This window comes from Fundulus heteroclitus, chromosome 2 (genome assembly GCF_011125445.2).
Source record: "Fundulus heteroclitus isolate FHET01 chromosome 2, MU-UCD_Fhet_4.1, whole genome shotgun sequence".
Lineage (NCBI taxonomy): Eukaryota > Metazoa > Chordata > Actinopteri > Cyprinodontiformes > Fundulidae > Fundulus > Fundulus heteroclitus.
Window position 1 is genome coordinate 32,114,806 of NC_046362.1, and position 15,812 is coordinate 32,130,617.

A 15,812-nucleotide genomic window follows, 5' to 3' on the forward strand; every position below is an offset into this window, starting at 1 on the left:
TCAGTTAATTAAGTTACTAAATTAAATCAACTGTTTAATAATATTCCAACTGACTGAATATTTTAAGGCTTTATGACTCCATTGTCTTACCTTGAATGTTTGGAGCGTACGGGTTCTCTATTTCAAAGACAGGATCCAGAGCTTTTAGCACCACCTGGTGGACAAACATGAGAATTACAGATTTATTGAAACCAGTTATTTACATGTATGATAATTATTTCTTCTGCTCTCTAAATCAAATCATTACACTCAGATCTGGAAGAGTTTTAACTCTGGCATAGATGAGGGCTTGAATCTAGGTTCTTATTGCCCACTAAGGCTACACCACAGAGAGGACTCTTATTCACAATGGACAAAAATGAATAATTTTGGTAATTGTAACTAATCTAAAAACAGGAAACATTTAGTCTGATTTGATGTCAGGAATTGAGGATGATGATGATGATGATGATGATGATCGGGGTGTGTAAATATCCAGTTTCAACTGTATAAATTAGTATAAAAGTCTCTGATGTTCTGGAAGAATCTGCGTTGATTGACAATGATAATTCCCTGTTATTATTGACAAAGTTTGGGACAATGGAAGGACAACTGTACCTGCTACAAACTAAAGATAATGGTGGTGGGTCGGTCTATCACACAAGTTTCTCAAACAGAGACATTTCTTCCAACTTTACTAGTTTCTGTGCTCATAAAATGGAACCAGGGCGCTAGTCCACTTTATATTCACATTTCATATCCAGTTAACACATTAAAACAATTTTTTATTGGGTTTAAAACAAGCAATTATGTATTTATTTTCTTGTAATTACGTTTACAATATTAAAAAAAAGTCTATTTAACCCAACAATGTCTTAATTGGTTCAAAATATGTGAAGTCTGTATTTATTGAACTGGTTGACTTGTTGCAGTGCTTCTCAAACAGTGAGGTGCGTAAGGGTATGGCGGGGAGAAGAACAGCCTCAGCTTTCTTGTTTTGTTTTTTCAAAAGTCAAAGTCAAAGTATCTTTATTCGTCTCCCTTGAGAGAAATCTGCTCGGATACAAGGATCACCACATATTCAATCACTGATAAGATAAATCTTTTATAAAAATAATAATAAAATGGTAAAATAATAAATATAAAATAGTAACATCAGTTCATAAATCACAGTACAACTAAAGCGATCATTAAAACCATGCAAATCAACCTTTAAAAGAAACTAAGTTAAAACACCACTGCCCTCCCAGTTTGCTGCTGTAGATCATAAGCGGTCATAGATATGGCTACCCGCATGTCCTAGCACTTCCCCTTTGAATCGTTTCCACCCAAACCATGCGCTTATTAACAAGTTTTATTGACAATGGGATGAACAAATGTTTAAATCTACTGTTCTTCAATTATGTTCTTCAATTATGCATTATGTGTTGTCATTTCTGCTTTAACTTTCTGTTCTCTCTCTTTTCTCTTCATAGTAGGTACACCTGGTCTGGCGTTCTGTTAACTGTGACATCATCCAGAGAAGACGGCTCACCCGCTACTACCATCTAATGTAGAACAGATTACTAGATCAATGTGTGCTTCTGTGCTTTTTTGTTTCTCTTGTTGTGTCTCTGTTCTGTCTTCTGTAACCCCAGTCGGTCGAGGCAGATGACCGTTCATACTGAGCCCGGTTCTGCCGGAGGTTTTTCCTTCCCGTTAATGGGTGGTTTTTCTTCCCACTGTCGCTTCATGCTTGCTCAGTATGAGGGATTGCAGCAAAGCCATGTACAATGCAGATGACTCTTCCTGTGGCTCTACGGTTCCCCAGGAGTGAATGCTGCTTGTCGGGACTTTGATGCAATCAACTGGTTTCCTTATATAGGACATTTTTGACCAATCTGTATAATCTGACCCAATCTGTATAATATGATTGAACTTGACTTTGTAAAGTGCCTTGAGATGACATGTTTCATGATTTGGCGCTATATAAATAATTGAATTGATGTTTGCATAAGGGTGTCCTGTACCTTTTTCCAGAGTTCAGTAGCACAAACTCAGAGTGTTTTTATTATAGTTTTTCTTTTTTCTTTTAACAGGCCTCGTAAATCATCGTAGAGGTGACAACAGCACCCCCTGCTGTTTGGTCAGTAGTATGATGAATACTATTAATAAACGCCTAAAAAAAAGTAGAAAACTTAATGTATGCTCTTAAATGTGGTACCTACCTCGCCGCCTGTGGAAGGTTCTGGTCCAGAGTATCTGCTGTCACAGACCACGTCGTCGATGAAGTCGGCAGGTTCTGCAGGAACTGACGGAAAATGAAGCGAACAGTCGTCTGCAAAGTAGCGGAAAACTTTCCAGCTTCGTCCAAAATCCTTGGAGCGCTCCACCAGCATGGCTGCAGGCCTGAAGCTCTGCAGAAAGACGGAGAGGAGACGTCCACATCTTGTCCCACAAATCTGACCCAGTAAAACCGTCAGGACCGAACCCTGTTCATCCACTAAATGGGACGTGTCCCACCAACAATGTTTCATCAGAGGGTCTTCAGGTCTTGTTTTCTGTAATAATCAAGTTTCTCAGCTCAGAGAGAAAATTAGTCGTCTCGCACTCCAGTTCCAGGTTCCTCCTGTGACATGTCGGCGTGCCCTTGGGCAAGGCAGTTAACCAAAGGTTGCCTGAATGTTGCATGAACATTCATGCAACATTTCTGTTGCATGAATGAGGGTTCTGTTAGCTGTGACATCATCCAGGGTAGACAAATCATCCACTATTACCATATAACATAGAAAGTACTCCTGGATCAATGTGAGCTTCTGTGCTTTCTGTGTCTCTGCTCTGTCTTCTCTAACATAGAAAGTACTCCTGGGTCAATGTGAGCTTCTGAGCTTTCTGTGTCTCTGCTCTGTCTTCTCTAACCTCCAGTGTGTCGAGGCAGATGAGCGTTCACACTGAGCCTGGTTCTGGTTCTGCTGGAGGTTTTCCTCCCTGTTAAATATGAGTTTTCCTCCCCACTGTCGCTTCATGCATGCTCAGTATGAGGGATTGCTGCAAAGCCATCAACAATGCAGACGACTGTCCACTGTGGCTCTACGCTCTTTCAGGAGGAGTGAATGCTGCTTGGAGAGACTTGATGCAACCTGCTGGGTTTCCTTAGAGAGGAAACTTTCTGACCAACCTGGAGGATTTGATTGAATTTGTCTTTGTAAAGAGCCTTGAGATGACATGTTTCATGAATTTGCGTTAAATGAATAAAATTTAATTAAATTATAAATTCAGACAATTTATCATTCTCAACTGACTCATGAGAGATTTAAACCAGATCTCCTCCCTGCACCATGGAGAAGCCCTGGTGGTTAGCTATAAGGCTGCCGGTGCAAATCTCAGCAACCCCGGGCACTCCAGTCCAACCCTGCTGCATTCTTCTGCACTCCTAGACTTTCATGTCATTTAAAAAAAAATCCTATTTTAGTTGCTTCAGATTTCCACTGTGTTAATATTCCAGCAGATGGTGGAAACCTCAATGAAAATGTTATATTCATGTTGCAGCTTATTGAGGACCGATCCTGCCATGATTAAGAGTTTTGTATTTTTGCATTTTACTGTCTTTCTCTTTTATTCACAGATATATAATGTTTTCTTTTTTCCCCAGACCAAACTGAGAATTTATCAGGCATCCTTTACCTCCATGTTGCTTTTGTTTTATGGGGATTTAAAACAATAATTTTGAAGCAGGGGGAAAAACATTACAGTATTTTTTTTTTTACTTCAGCTCAGTTTTAATCCGCTCCATCAGATTAGAAAGCTCATCGTCAGAGAAAGATTTTATTTTATTATAGATTATTGGCTGTTGCACAGTTTCAGCACACAGAATGCTTAGACCAGGGGTTCCCAAACTTATCAGCCTGCGACCCACAAAATAACAGCACCAGAGACCGGCGACCTCCATTTGACAGGAGGGGTGTGTTTATTTTTTAGGATATTATGAGAGAAATATTGTGAGAATATAGTAGTAATTTTATGAGAACTCTTACAAAAAAACTGCAGTCTTTTGCTTGAGTTTATCCTTGTAATATTCTTTATTCTTGTAAGCCTAATATTCTCACTTTATTCTTGTAATTCCCAAAAAAACAAGAACCAAATTATATTACGGCCATTTTTGATTAAAGAAAATCGATTTCTAAGTAAATTTCCACAAAAACCTATTAAGTTTGTTGTTAATGTCACATATCTGCAAGAAAAAACTTAGATGTTTGCTGATGTTGCATAGTGTTTGTTATTTTCCACAAAGAAAAGCATAAATTTGCTATATTAAAACAAGCATACCTCTAACATTGTAAAGTCAGAAATTTGGATAATCATTTGGATCATCTTGTGACCCCCCCACATGGGTCCGGGGAATACCATGCTTGTAAAAACATTGCAAATGACACATTTATATCAAAACCTTCTTTTTAATTTCTCACAATTTTTCAAATATTCTTTAAATGTTTTTACCAAAGTAGAAATTCCTTGTTTGTGTGCTCAAACCTGGCCGATGAAGCTGATTTATTCTAGTTTATTGATCTGTCAGTTGCATCCTGAACAAGATTTCAAGTATAAGCTTTAATCAATGTCCAGGCGTTGAGGAGCCAGCGTCCCCTTGTGTTAAACACAACCTGTCCTTTAAAGGCCGAATAACAAAATATTAAACGTGGCTGAAATAAAAGGAAACTTGAGTGTTTTTAGCCGTTTACCTTGAAGGTAAGGACCAGGTGGCTGAATTGAAAAACGGTCTCCAGATCTAACTGGATGCTGACCTGATGAACTCCTGCAAACAACAACAAAAAACAAAGCTACTGGTGTCTTCTTCTGCCTTTAATAATTTCGTTCTGTGGACCGTTTCTATCTCACCGTTTTCAGACTGCCACCACATCATTCGTCTCTCAGAGTCAAAGGTGGTGATGACGTTCTCGATACGATGGCTCTTGGGGTTGTCAAGGGGACTAAATGGCAGTCTGGAGTCACAAGTGAAACATTTCCGCTCCCCCTGATGGATAAATAATTAAAAGAAAAATCATTCAACCAAATCAATAATCAACAGTTTACTAATCACTATGGAAAGGTTATGGTTTCTGCCGGATGGGTCCACTCTACTAAAGAGCAACAGGAAGAAGCTTTGGGATTATGTAGGTGTAAAGAAGCAGCACTGATAGAAATCTGATTCATGGATCGACTTTGAGTTTTTATTCCATGTAAAAGAATAAAATACATTATTTTTATCTGACCCTTGCAGCAATAGCCTTGTAAAATCATAATTAAACCAAATCCTTAGTCCAGTTTCATTAGTCCCTCCAAATCATTACGGACAGACCTGTAATATCAGAATCAGAATCAGAATCATATATACTTTAATAATCCCAGAGGGAAATTGCTGTTTCAGTACAACCACCATCACATATACACATATATATATATATATATACATACATATATACATACATATACATACATACATACATACATACATACATACATACATACATACATACATACACATATATATATATATATATATATATATATATATATATATATATATATATATATATATATATATATATATATATATATATATATATATATATATATACACATCACAAATTACAGGGGGAGACGGTTTACTGAGGCCATGCTGAGGCCATGCTGCCAAGGACACTGTTTACACATGCCCACAGGGCACTGCCCTTGAATCCGATGAAGGATAGATTACACCATAGGGGAAAGAGGAGGAAAGAAAAAGGAAGGATGAATCACACCCTATCCTCTCACGGTACAGTGTGAGATATCCGACAAAAAAAACCTCTTGCACAAGAAGCACAAATATAACGAGACAAAAATAGCAGAAGGATAACATTGGAGATTTGTTGTGTGTAAGTTCATGAGATAAATGTGAGTCAGTAGTGTGTGCATGCTGTGTGGAGATTTTATATGTCCATGAATGGCGTCCAGCAGGCAAGTGTCCTTGATGGAAAATCTTTATCACTTCGCAGCCCAGCTTGACACCTCCACGGATGTTTGCGGGGGAGAAGGGAGTGGGGGGAGTAGTTCTGTGCGATTCCGCCATAACATCCCAGGGGAGAATTTAGATAGTGGGAAAGTCTGATTACAATACACAATTTGTTATGAGAATAAGCTGAACCAACTTTTCCTTCAGCTTTGAAGTCATTTCATCACTGGCTCCAGGATCCAATATTCCAAATTAGTTGGGCTAATTTCGCGTTTTCACTTCCAGATTTTATCCCATCTCACCTCTGAGTTCAACCACCGCAGCCAACTTATTCAGCTTATTGTTCTGTTCATTCACCGCCCTAGTGATCGCGTCGTAAGCCGCCGGCAGCCTCATCAAGGCCATATTCACTGCCAGCAGTCTCTGAAGTTGCTGATACATCAGAAATCCTCCGAATCCAAAAAGAAGAAATCCAAAAATCAAAACCAGGAGAGGCCAGCCTGCCAAAATTACTCAAACAACAATTATTATTATTATTACTATTATTCAATTATTCATCCAGGAGGTCATGAAAGAACCTAGAACAGCGTCTTGAGCTCTGCAGGCCTCACTCCCCTGAGTTAAAGTAAGAGTTCATGATTCAACAACAACAAATAAATCAAAAAGGGCCTCCGTGGCGTGGGAGAGTTACAGCGCAAAAATCACTGCTGACACGAAAGAACACAAAGGCCCGGTTCATATTTTCCCTAAAAAAATATCTCAAGAGTTTCAGTAAACTATTCTGTGGGCAAAAACTGGAACTACTGGGAATTTCTGTACCTGGTTCATAATTAACACACCTTTATTGAAAAACAACATCATAATTGTAAATCAGAAGGTTTTCTGCTTTAGGACCTTTACAAAGTCCTGTTATTTAAAAAAAAAAGGTTTAAAAAAATACATAAATCGTTCTCTCCACCAGGTGGATGTTCAGCCAAAAGGATTGGCACATTTGAGATGTACAGCAGGACAATAATCTGAAGCACACCAGCCACCTAAGATAAGATAAGATTAACTTTATCGTCTAATTGAAACATGTCTTGAATTGGCTTAAAGAAAATCTTGAACAAAATAAAGGCTTTCAGGTGGCCTAGCCAAAGCCTAGGGTCAAATCCAATTTAGATGCTGTGGCATGACCCTAAAAAAGTCTGGTCATGCTCCAAAACGCTCCAATGTAATTGTATTAAAACCCTTCTGCAAAGTAGAGTCGATCAAAATTCATCCAGTGATGTTCAGGTGAGTTATCATAATCTCTTGAGTTGTTGCCGCCAACACTGACACAAGCAGGAATTGGATTTACTTTTTTCACATAGGGCCAGGCTGATTAGGATAGCTTTCTTATCCCTAATGAATTACAGAAAATTTCAATAACTCTTTGTTTGATATAAAATTTTAGTGATGATCTGAAATATTTCCATGGGACAGGGAAAGCAAAATCAAGAACTATGTTTGGCGGCGCATACTTTTTTACTGCACTGTGAGTAAGCATTTCCAAGCTAAGCCGTGACAGAAGAGGAGAAAGGAAAATACATTAATGTGATGAGTTGGAAAAGCTCCTCCGGCTGAAGAGCGGCAGACTGTAAAGCGACAAATCAAGACATGTTTTGGTATGAAAGTCAGAGGATGAGCATAGAAAGAAAATGAGATCCAAAAAAAGCCAGTGAAAACACACATCAGATAACACATTAACTCACTAAAAATGTTAGCTAATGTTGACCCACAGAAACAGCGTCAGCTTCTGCCACTGGAAGAATCTTTATCTTCTGTTTCCCTCGATAAACTCAAATGCTTGTGTGAACTTTCCATTCACCACTGCAGCTGATCCCGCTCAGTTCTGATCTCTGTTTTTACTCAGATTACTCCGGCTGACGGGGGTTTATGCGGGGGGGGTCTCCTCTAACCTCCAGGTATCCAACGATGCAGTAGTTCTGGGGTCCGTCCAGACCGCAGGTGGACGAGGCTGAGAGCTGCGCTGCTCGGCCCACCATCAGGTCACCGAGCTGGGGGTGACAGGAGCTGCCAGGGCACTGGTCCGGTAGGTCCTGGGGTTTTACCGCTGAGAGAAGACCTGCAGAGACAGACGAGCCACGATAAGTGACTCCATTATGTCTTTATGGAAAATAGAGATAAATGCAGAAAATGAAATGAGGGTTGAAGGCCTACATGCATAGAAACATGCAGTAGGGGGTTAGTGAGCAAATGTAACCATAAACATGTCAATGCCTTCATCCTGCTCCCACTACTATTGGAGAAGTTCTGGCTGCAAAACCCAGCTACATCCCATCGTGCTACACCTTCATGAATATCCAATTTCTACTCTAGCACACCTTCAGACAATCATATCCAGGTACTCAGAGCATCCGCCTTAAATTCAACATCAGATCCTGATGCACTGTTTGAGACTCCAATTATTTCTGCAGCCACCCCGAAGAGACCAACGTCCTTATTCTGCTTTGCTCTCTGCTGTTTGGTTCTGTCAATCAGGGTCTATTGTTAAATGTTCTGAGAAGTTCTTACTCTTGACTTACCTAGCTCCCTACCTACCCAACCACCCATGAGCCCATCCATCCGTTTATTTGAGATGTAAAGAGCCAACTCACCTAAAAGAACGATGAGGATCATGTTGAGACACCAAAGGCTCCCTGGTAGAGTCTAGTTTCTGGTGGACCGCAGATGAATCCTATTCTGCCAAAAGAGAAAAAGCATATTAAATTCAATGAGTTGAACTGTTTGAATTTGGCTTTATGGTTTGCGTGTGACTGTGGTGGGAGGGGTTAGTGCAGCTGACTTAGGTGAGAGGTGAATAAACTTTAATGAACCAGGATAGACAATGAGATTTCATCATGGAAACTAAACATTACCAATATATAGAAACCAAGTCAAAAATAGACACAGAAATCTGATAACTACAACCACTAATGTCATCATGTTCTCATTTAAGTGTCAGGTGGTGGATACAGTCTCATTAAAAAGACAGAAAACAAACTGTAAAGATAGGAAATGCTTAATCAACATACTGCAACTAAGCAGTAGGAGTTCCACAAGGCTCCACACTGGGTACCCATTCTACTCAGTGTCTGGATTTAAACCTAACCTAATGTTTGCCATAATGTTAAAATATGACTCTATGCTGATGATACTGTATTATATACAGATACTAAAAATACCGCTACAGGCTGCTAATACTTTTTCATGATTTAGGTTTTTTGTTTTGGACTTTTCATGACTTTTCTGTAATCTGCTCTGTCTCCTCTCAGCCACAGAAACCCTCCAATCAGCTCAGTCATCAGCCCAGATCCACCTGCTGCCACTAATCAGTTCTTACTCTGCTCACCTGCTCCTCAGCCTTCGTATGCCTGCCTCACTCACCCACTGCGAGATCTTCTCATCGCCTTACTTGTGCGCTGCTGCCACGAGACTTTCAGTTCTTGTGTGTTTAGTCTACATCTGGTCAAGTCTGGTTCTACTACCAACCCCCAGTCTCTCAGCTTTGACCATTTCCAATAAACTCTTTTAACGTAACTCTTTGTTTGAGTGAATTTAAGATTCACCAGCACCATTTGTTTCATACACTACCTGCAGCTATTCTATTGATGTCTCAATGGAAATCCACAAGGCTTCATACCAGGACCAGTGCAGTATAGTATGTGTAGTTATACTTTACCTAATGTTTGCCCATGTTAAAATATGACTCTATGCAGATTACACTGTATTATATACACATGCTAAAACAAAGTGAAAACTTGCTAATATGTCTGGCCCATAACACTGGTGTCTCAATAGTGTCAGCACTCATGTTTTCATTTCTTACTCCAGAAATACCAATCATGTATATTTGTTAGTAGAAAGAGACTGTAAGTGGTGTAAAAGTTTAAGTGTCACGGTGTAATATTGACTCCAATCTCACATTTAAGGTGCATATTAAAAAATCTTATTTTATGTGCTTTGATCTTTTCTAATTTCCCAGTCTGCAAGAGTGTATTTGCATTCAATGATATTTTCACAGACATTGTTAGTCAGCACATTATTTAGATGCATGTGTTAGTATTTAACTTCATACGTGTTTAAAATCTCCTAAAATAAATTAACATGATAAAACCAGAGGCACACATTCCTGGAAAAAAAAATCCAGTATTATGTCAGAAACTTAGACCACTACACTATCTCTATAAAAAAACAAACAAACTATGGTTTCCATAAAATATATTGTGCTAATACTGTCTTATTAAAATTTAGTCATATCTCTGATATAGTATCTTTTTAAACAGACTAGCCTAATAAAACAAATAAATAAAACCCCAAGTAAATCCAGACATATGATTAAAAAAACAACCCTAGAATAAAAGACAGCCCTTATCTGGAGCTGTATACAACCTATAGACTACATAAAAGCACACAGGAGGTAATTGCCACAACCCACAGACCTACATGATGTGGTTCACCCAGTCCTGATTATCGAGAATCAAGAAGCTTTATTTGTCATTATGTGTTACCATAAAGAAATTTTGATGAGGTAGACACCAGCTCGGAATGCACATAAATACACATAACAAGCAGATATAACAAGACACCATCTTTTAATTTTTTTAACAGAAGAAACTGTTAATTGCCAACAACACTCACTGAGGAACTTAAGTGTGCATATAGCCTTTTGCAGCTGATGGGCTTATTTTCGGGTCAAAAAGATAGCAGACTGGGCAATAAATTTAGATGCAGAACTGTGTAATTTGCATGGATATCTAAACAGACTGAAAGATTTATGTGTGTAAATACTCAGTGGCTAGTGAGAGATAGTATAGATGGCTTTCATCAGAGCAGAAACCTGTGTAATTAGAAGCGTGTTTGTTACAGATAATGAACTGGACTGATGGTTTGTTGATTATCAGCAGGGGGACGATAGCCCGTACAGCTTTGGGAAAGCAGCTGTTCTTTAGTCTGATCGTGGAAACAGGTTAATCCTTTTGGCTGAAGCTGAGCACATCAAACCAAAATAACCAAGTCGGTTCCACCTTTGCTTTTCCTCCGTCAGCGAGTCGGAGTAGGAAGCTCATATTTTCCCCATCTGAGAGCCATGAAGGGACTAACTTGCGTCAAATATGCAAACCACAAGAATCCACTCGGTTCTTGTGGTTTGATCTGATAAGTTATTATTATGGGAGAAATATATTATTGTTACACCTGGGTGATAGAAACATGTTTATCCTGTTATGCATCGACTCTGGTTTTCTGCTTTTTGAGCTGGCTGTTTGCTACTCTCTGCTCTCCTTTACTAATTATTGGGAATACCTTCGCTTATCCTAATTACCTGCATGGTGTTCACCTGTGACTCTGCCCATGCACCTGTAGAGTCACACCTGCCTCTCTCAGCCAATCTCCACCAGATCGTTAAAAGCCTTTTAGAGATTAGCTGTCCAGGGTTGCTGTTTTGCATCATTTTGCATATTCTGACCATAGTTTTTTGTTTTTTGGACTTCCCTGTTTTGCCTCGGCCTCGCTTTGACACCTGATCGGCTCTCTGATGGCGGACACTACCTTGTTTTTTGTTTTTTTATCACGATTCCAGCCCAGCCCCTTTGCCATCTCCATGTATAACATGCCTGTCTCACGGATTTTGCCTCCAGCGTTTCCGCTCCTTCTGCTTCGCCGACCAGTTCTCTGCCTCCAGCGCCTGTCATCGCCTATTTAGAGCAGGCCCCCCCCCTGTCTACACTCTGGACTTTTTTCTGCTGGCATCAAGTTTTGTTTGTTTTATTCTTCAGTAAACCTCTTCAATAAACACTGTGTCTGGCTGAATTGCCAGGTTCTTTTTCTGGTGCACCACAAATCCGGCGGTGAACCGATGTGCCCTGAAGGGACTGGTGAACTTTTACTGGAATGTTTGAGGCCTCTCCAACACCTGACAGAACTGTACGCCGTTTCCTGCTCAAACTCGGCAGCTACTCACACCTCAAATTGACTGGAACTGGAGGACGAAGCACCAGCAGAACCAGTATCTCCAAGAAACCCAGACCAGACGAAGAAGAAAACCGCATGCATTCACGGTTTTCCTCAAACCTTCTAGCTGAAGCACACCAGATGATTTAAAGCTGCATGAGAAAGTTTCACACAAAAATAAAATGCACAGACTCGGACGTGTACACAAGCGCTCTACGTGCTGCAGACTTTCTGCTTTTTGTGAGCTGATGGAAACCTTTTAAACTTTTACGGACGGTGGGCATAACAAGCACAGTCCCTCTCAGGGTTTCAGATAATCCTAGTCTGCAGATCGGTCTTCATTTGACTCCATCAGCAGCACAGAAATAATATCTCCTCTGAATATCTTAAACATCTCGCAGCAGATTAAGGACCAGGCCCACATGTAAAGCAGCTGATCTTTGTGCTCTGCTTTGGTCCCTGCCCTCCGTCTAAAGAAGCTGAGGCTTACTGTCATATTCAAATTCACTACAGACATATTTACCTCCCAATTTAAATTATTATTATTGTGATGAACTGATGACCTGTGCAGGGTGTACCCTGCTTCTCGCTCATTTGCAGGCTTGGTGGTGCCCATCCTCAAACCAATATGCCACAGAGGAATACATTTCCACCAAAAAAAACCTCTAGAAATTTCACATATTCACAAGAAGAAAAGATAATTATTAATTAAAGGCATACACTTACAATTTAAAAAGTAAGACGTTTTTGTCATAAAGTCAGAAATATAGATGAAAAAAAGAAGACTGCCAGAAGCTCTCTGGGGTTTAAGTGGTAGATTATTGTACACATGTGAGAAGACGAGAACGAAGCTGCATCAAGTCTGGACCTGGGAGATGTGGTTCTGATGCAGCAAAGGAGCCCCGATGGCCATCTCTTAAGTTTCCCACTTAAATCTCAGAGAACTTCTGGCAGTTTTTGTCTCATAAATTTCCCTTATATAGGGAATTTTTGACCAATCTGTATAATCTGACCCAATCTGTATAATCTGATTGAACTTGACTTTGTAAAGTGCCTTGAGATGACATGTTTCATGAATTGGCGCTATATAAATAAAATTGAATTGAATTGAATTGAACACCTTTTTCCCTTACAAATCGTTTCACTTTACAGTAACTGAGCATATCTTGGTTTTAATAGTGTATATTGTTTTGCCTTTAATCATAATCTAGGATTGTTTGACAGAGAATGGCCAAGTTTATCTTGTAAATATCTGAAATGAATCCAGAAACTTGGAATTTATCTCTTTCTTTTTCTGTTCTTTTTTTTTTTTAAACTTCATGTTTATTTTCTTCTTTTATCTACAATAGGCCCAACACTCCATCCTAGGAAACAGATGCAATCATTCATGCTGAGCACCAGGTCTTTCAATATTATTTATTTATTAATTTTTTTAGATTTTTCCTTCTGTATTTGATCTGTTTCTGGTCTGTTTCTTCTAAATACATTCATGGAAAATAAAGAGAAATAAATTGTTAAGTGATTTGTCTCTATTTTTATGTTTCAAGTTTGGTTGTGGCTGAGGACAATTTTCCGCTTGCTGTCATTTCTTGCATCTGTTGAACATATAGATTTCTTGTTTTGTACTGGACAAAGGTAAATTTTTAACCATTTACAGATTTTATGGAAATTATTACATTTTTGAAGGCTTTCATTGCAGTTTTGGGTCTCCTTTGTGATACTCTAGGACAGTCCTGCTCAGTTCATTAAGTAGGTCACTAAAATGATAAAAATTAGTAAAGGCTTATTAGAATCAAAATCACTGCGATGAAGGCTGGAGAGTCACTGCTCTATCAGAACATGAACAGAAAATTTTTATCATCAGTGATGGGTTATCTGGGAGACTCGGTACTCATCGGCCCAGGTAAACTGTAAGTTATTTAAATTATGCCCACCATGCTGTCATTTTCTGTCTCTTTCTTTGTTCATTGTTTAAGCTATTTGTTGGATCCGAACCAACAATGGTGACGTTTCTGGGTCTCCAGGGAGAACTGGCTACTCTTTTTCTGCCTTGGTCATTCACAATGCCAGAAGCAGTGTGAATGAACACAGGAATGTTTTTGTTACAGCGAGGCACACAGCTGGCGGCCTGGAATGGACGAGACAGAGAATTACAGCTGTGTGTCCAACATTTAAACCTTTTAAATTAGCATGCTGTCGTTGAATTATCAGGAATCTCATGCTTTGAATTATTTTGAATACTGATGGAGTCACGATCGCAGTTTCTATGTTTAAGGTACTCAACACCGTAATGATTCACATTTTCTCCTGCCATGTGTCACACCTGCTCTAATCAGTCTAATCTAGTCCACCTGTGCAGCAGTTTTCACGGTGTCTGGAAACAAATACATCCCTAAATTTAGTTTTAAATTGGAATAAATTAAGGTACATGACCTGAATAGGAACGACAGTTAGAAATAATCTGTGGAGGTTGTGGTTGATTTACTTATTTATTTATTTATTTTTGTGTGTGCGTGTGTGTGTGATTAAATATCCAAATTAAATCCAAAGTGATTTCTTTGGTTCGTTGGCAGGTACTGGCAGGTTTAATATTTTAATCAGGGAGGTGAGACTTTAGAGGAAAACGTGGATGTGTTGTGGAGCGTGTTGAGATCAAAAATAGACAAATGGAAACATTAATGATTCTTATAGATGTATGAGGCTATAGGTTTCCTCATGTTTCTGTTTTTCCTGTTTATATCCTCATGTTGCTGCCATTTCAGCTCATACATTTGTGGATTATTTTCTAAGTTAATTCGTTATAAATTTTGTATTATGTCTGTTAGATTTCTTCCATGTGTTTCGCTCCTTCGTTCCTATTCATTACACTCCTCCTCCAGACATTACTCCGTATTTAAGCTCCCTGGTTTTCACTACTGATCGCTGGTTTCTTCCGTTAAATTCATGCTCCCTGTTGCTCTGTCAGATTTTTTTCATTGCTCTTCATTGTTTGTTTCCCTACCCTGATCCTCATGCCTAGTGTATGTTATCTTTTTCTTATCTCATTATTAAAATCACGCACATGCAGGATAAACCAAACCAAACCTAAACCAAAACATGACAAACTCCGGCAAGGACTCTCACAAGCGTTTTCTGGGAAAGAGACATTTTTTTAAGGGGAAAATTTAATGTTTTAAGATAAGATAAGATAAGATAGTCTTTATTGATCTCACAATGGAGAAATTCACTCGTCACATCGGCTCATACAAGAAGGTGCAGAGTAGGGAAGGTGCATTCAGTTATATACAGTGAATCTTCATATATACAATGGATCAGAAAGAATACCAAAAAATACAAAAAAGGAAATAGGAATGGGCATATGATGTCTCATTTACATTCTTAGTGGTATATATATATATATATATATATATATATATATATATATATATATATATATATATATATATATATATATATATATATATATACTTAAATATATACATATATCTATGCGCCTACTTACATACGCACCTACGCGTATGTATGCGCATATACATTGTACACATTTGTACATACATACATGTGGGCTGACTTATGTTCAGGTGGTGATAGCAGCAGAAGTCACTACATCAGGATTATTGCACGGGTTGTAGGACAGTGTATTAAATAGATTATTGCACCTTGGTTATTGCACATTTTGCATGAACTGATAGCACAGAGAAATGAAGAATGATGTAGAAGCTGCTTCTGTTGAAGTTTTCAACCCAACCTAATCACAAGGTTTGTCTAACACATTGAAAATAAGCTCAGAAATTTGGAAAAATAAATCAACATCCACAACAACCTGACTGTCCAGAACATGTACACACCAGGCTTCCAGATCAGTATAACTAAAACAAACAACTTTGATTTA

General features: G+C 38.8%; 1 protein-coding gene across 2 annotated transcripts in view; it reads right to left on the reverse strand.

The window, feature by feature from the left end:
• Window positions 1-15,812, reverse strand: part of lamb4 (laminin, beta 4) — a 42,170-nt gene that overhangs the window by 23,494 nt on the left and 2,864 nt on the right. For both annotated transcript variants that reach the window (XM_021319023.2, XM_021319022.2), the window contains exons 2-7: window positions 8,587-8,671; window positions 7,888-8,054; window positions 4,852-4,987; window positions 4,695-4,768; window positions 2,187-2,375; window positions 91-154 (exon numbers count right to left, since the gene is read on the reverse strand). In XM_021319023.2, coding sequence (XP_021174698.2) covers window positions 91-154; window positions 2,187-2,375; window positions 4,695-4,768; window positions 4,852-4,987; window positions 7,888-8,054; window positions 8,587-8,608 — 652 coding nt within the window. In that variant the 5' untranslated portion in view covers window positions 8,609-8,671. The remainder of the gene's footprint in view (window positions 1-90; window positions 155-2,186; window positions 2,376-4,694; window positions 4,769-4,851; window positions 4,988-7,887; window positions 8,055-8,586; window positions 8,672-15,812) is intronic.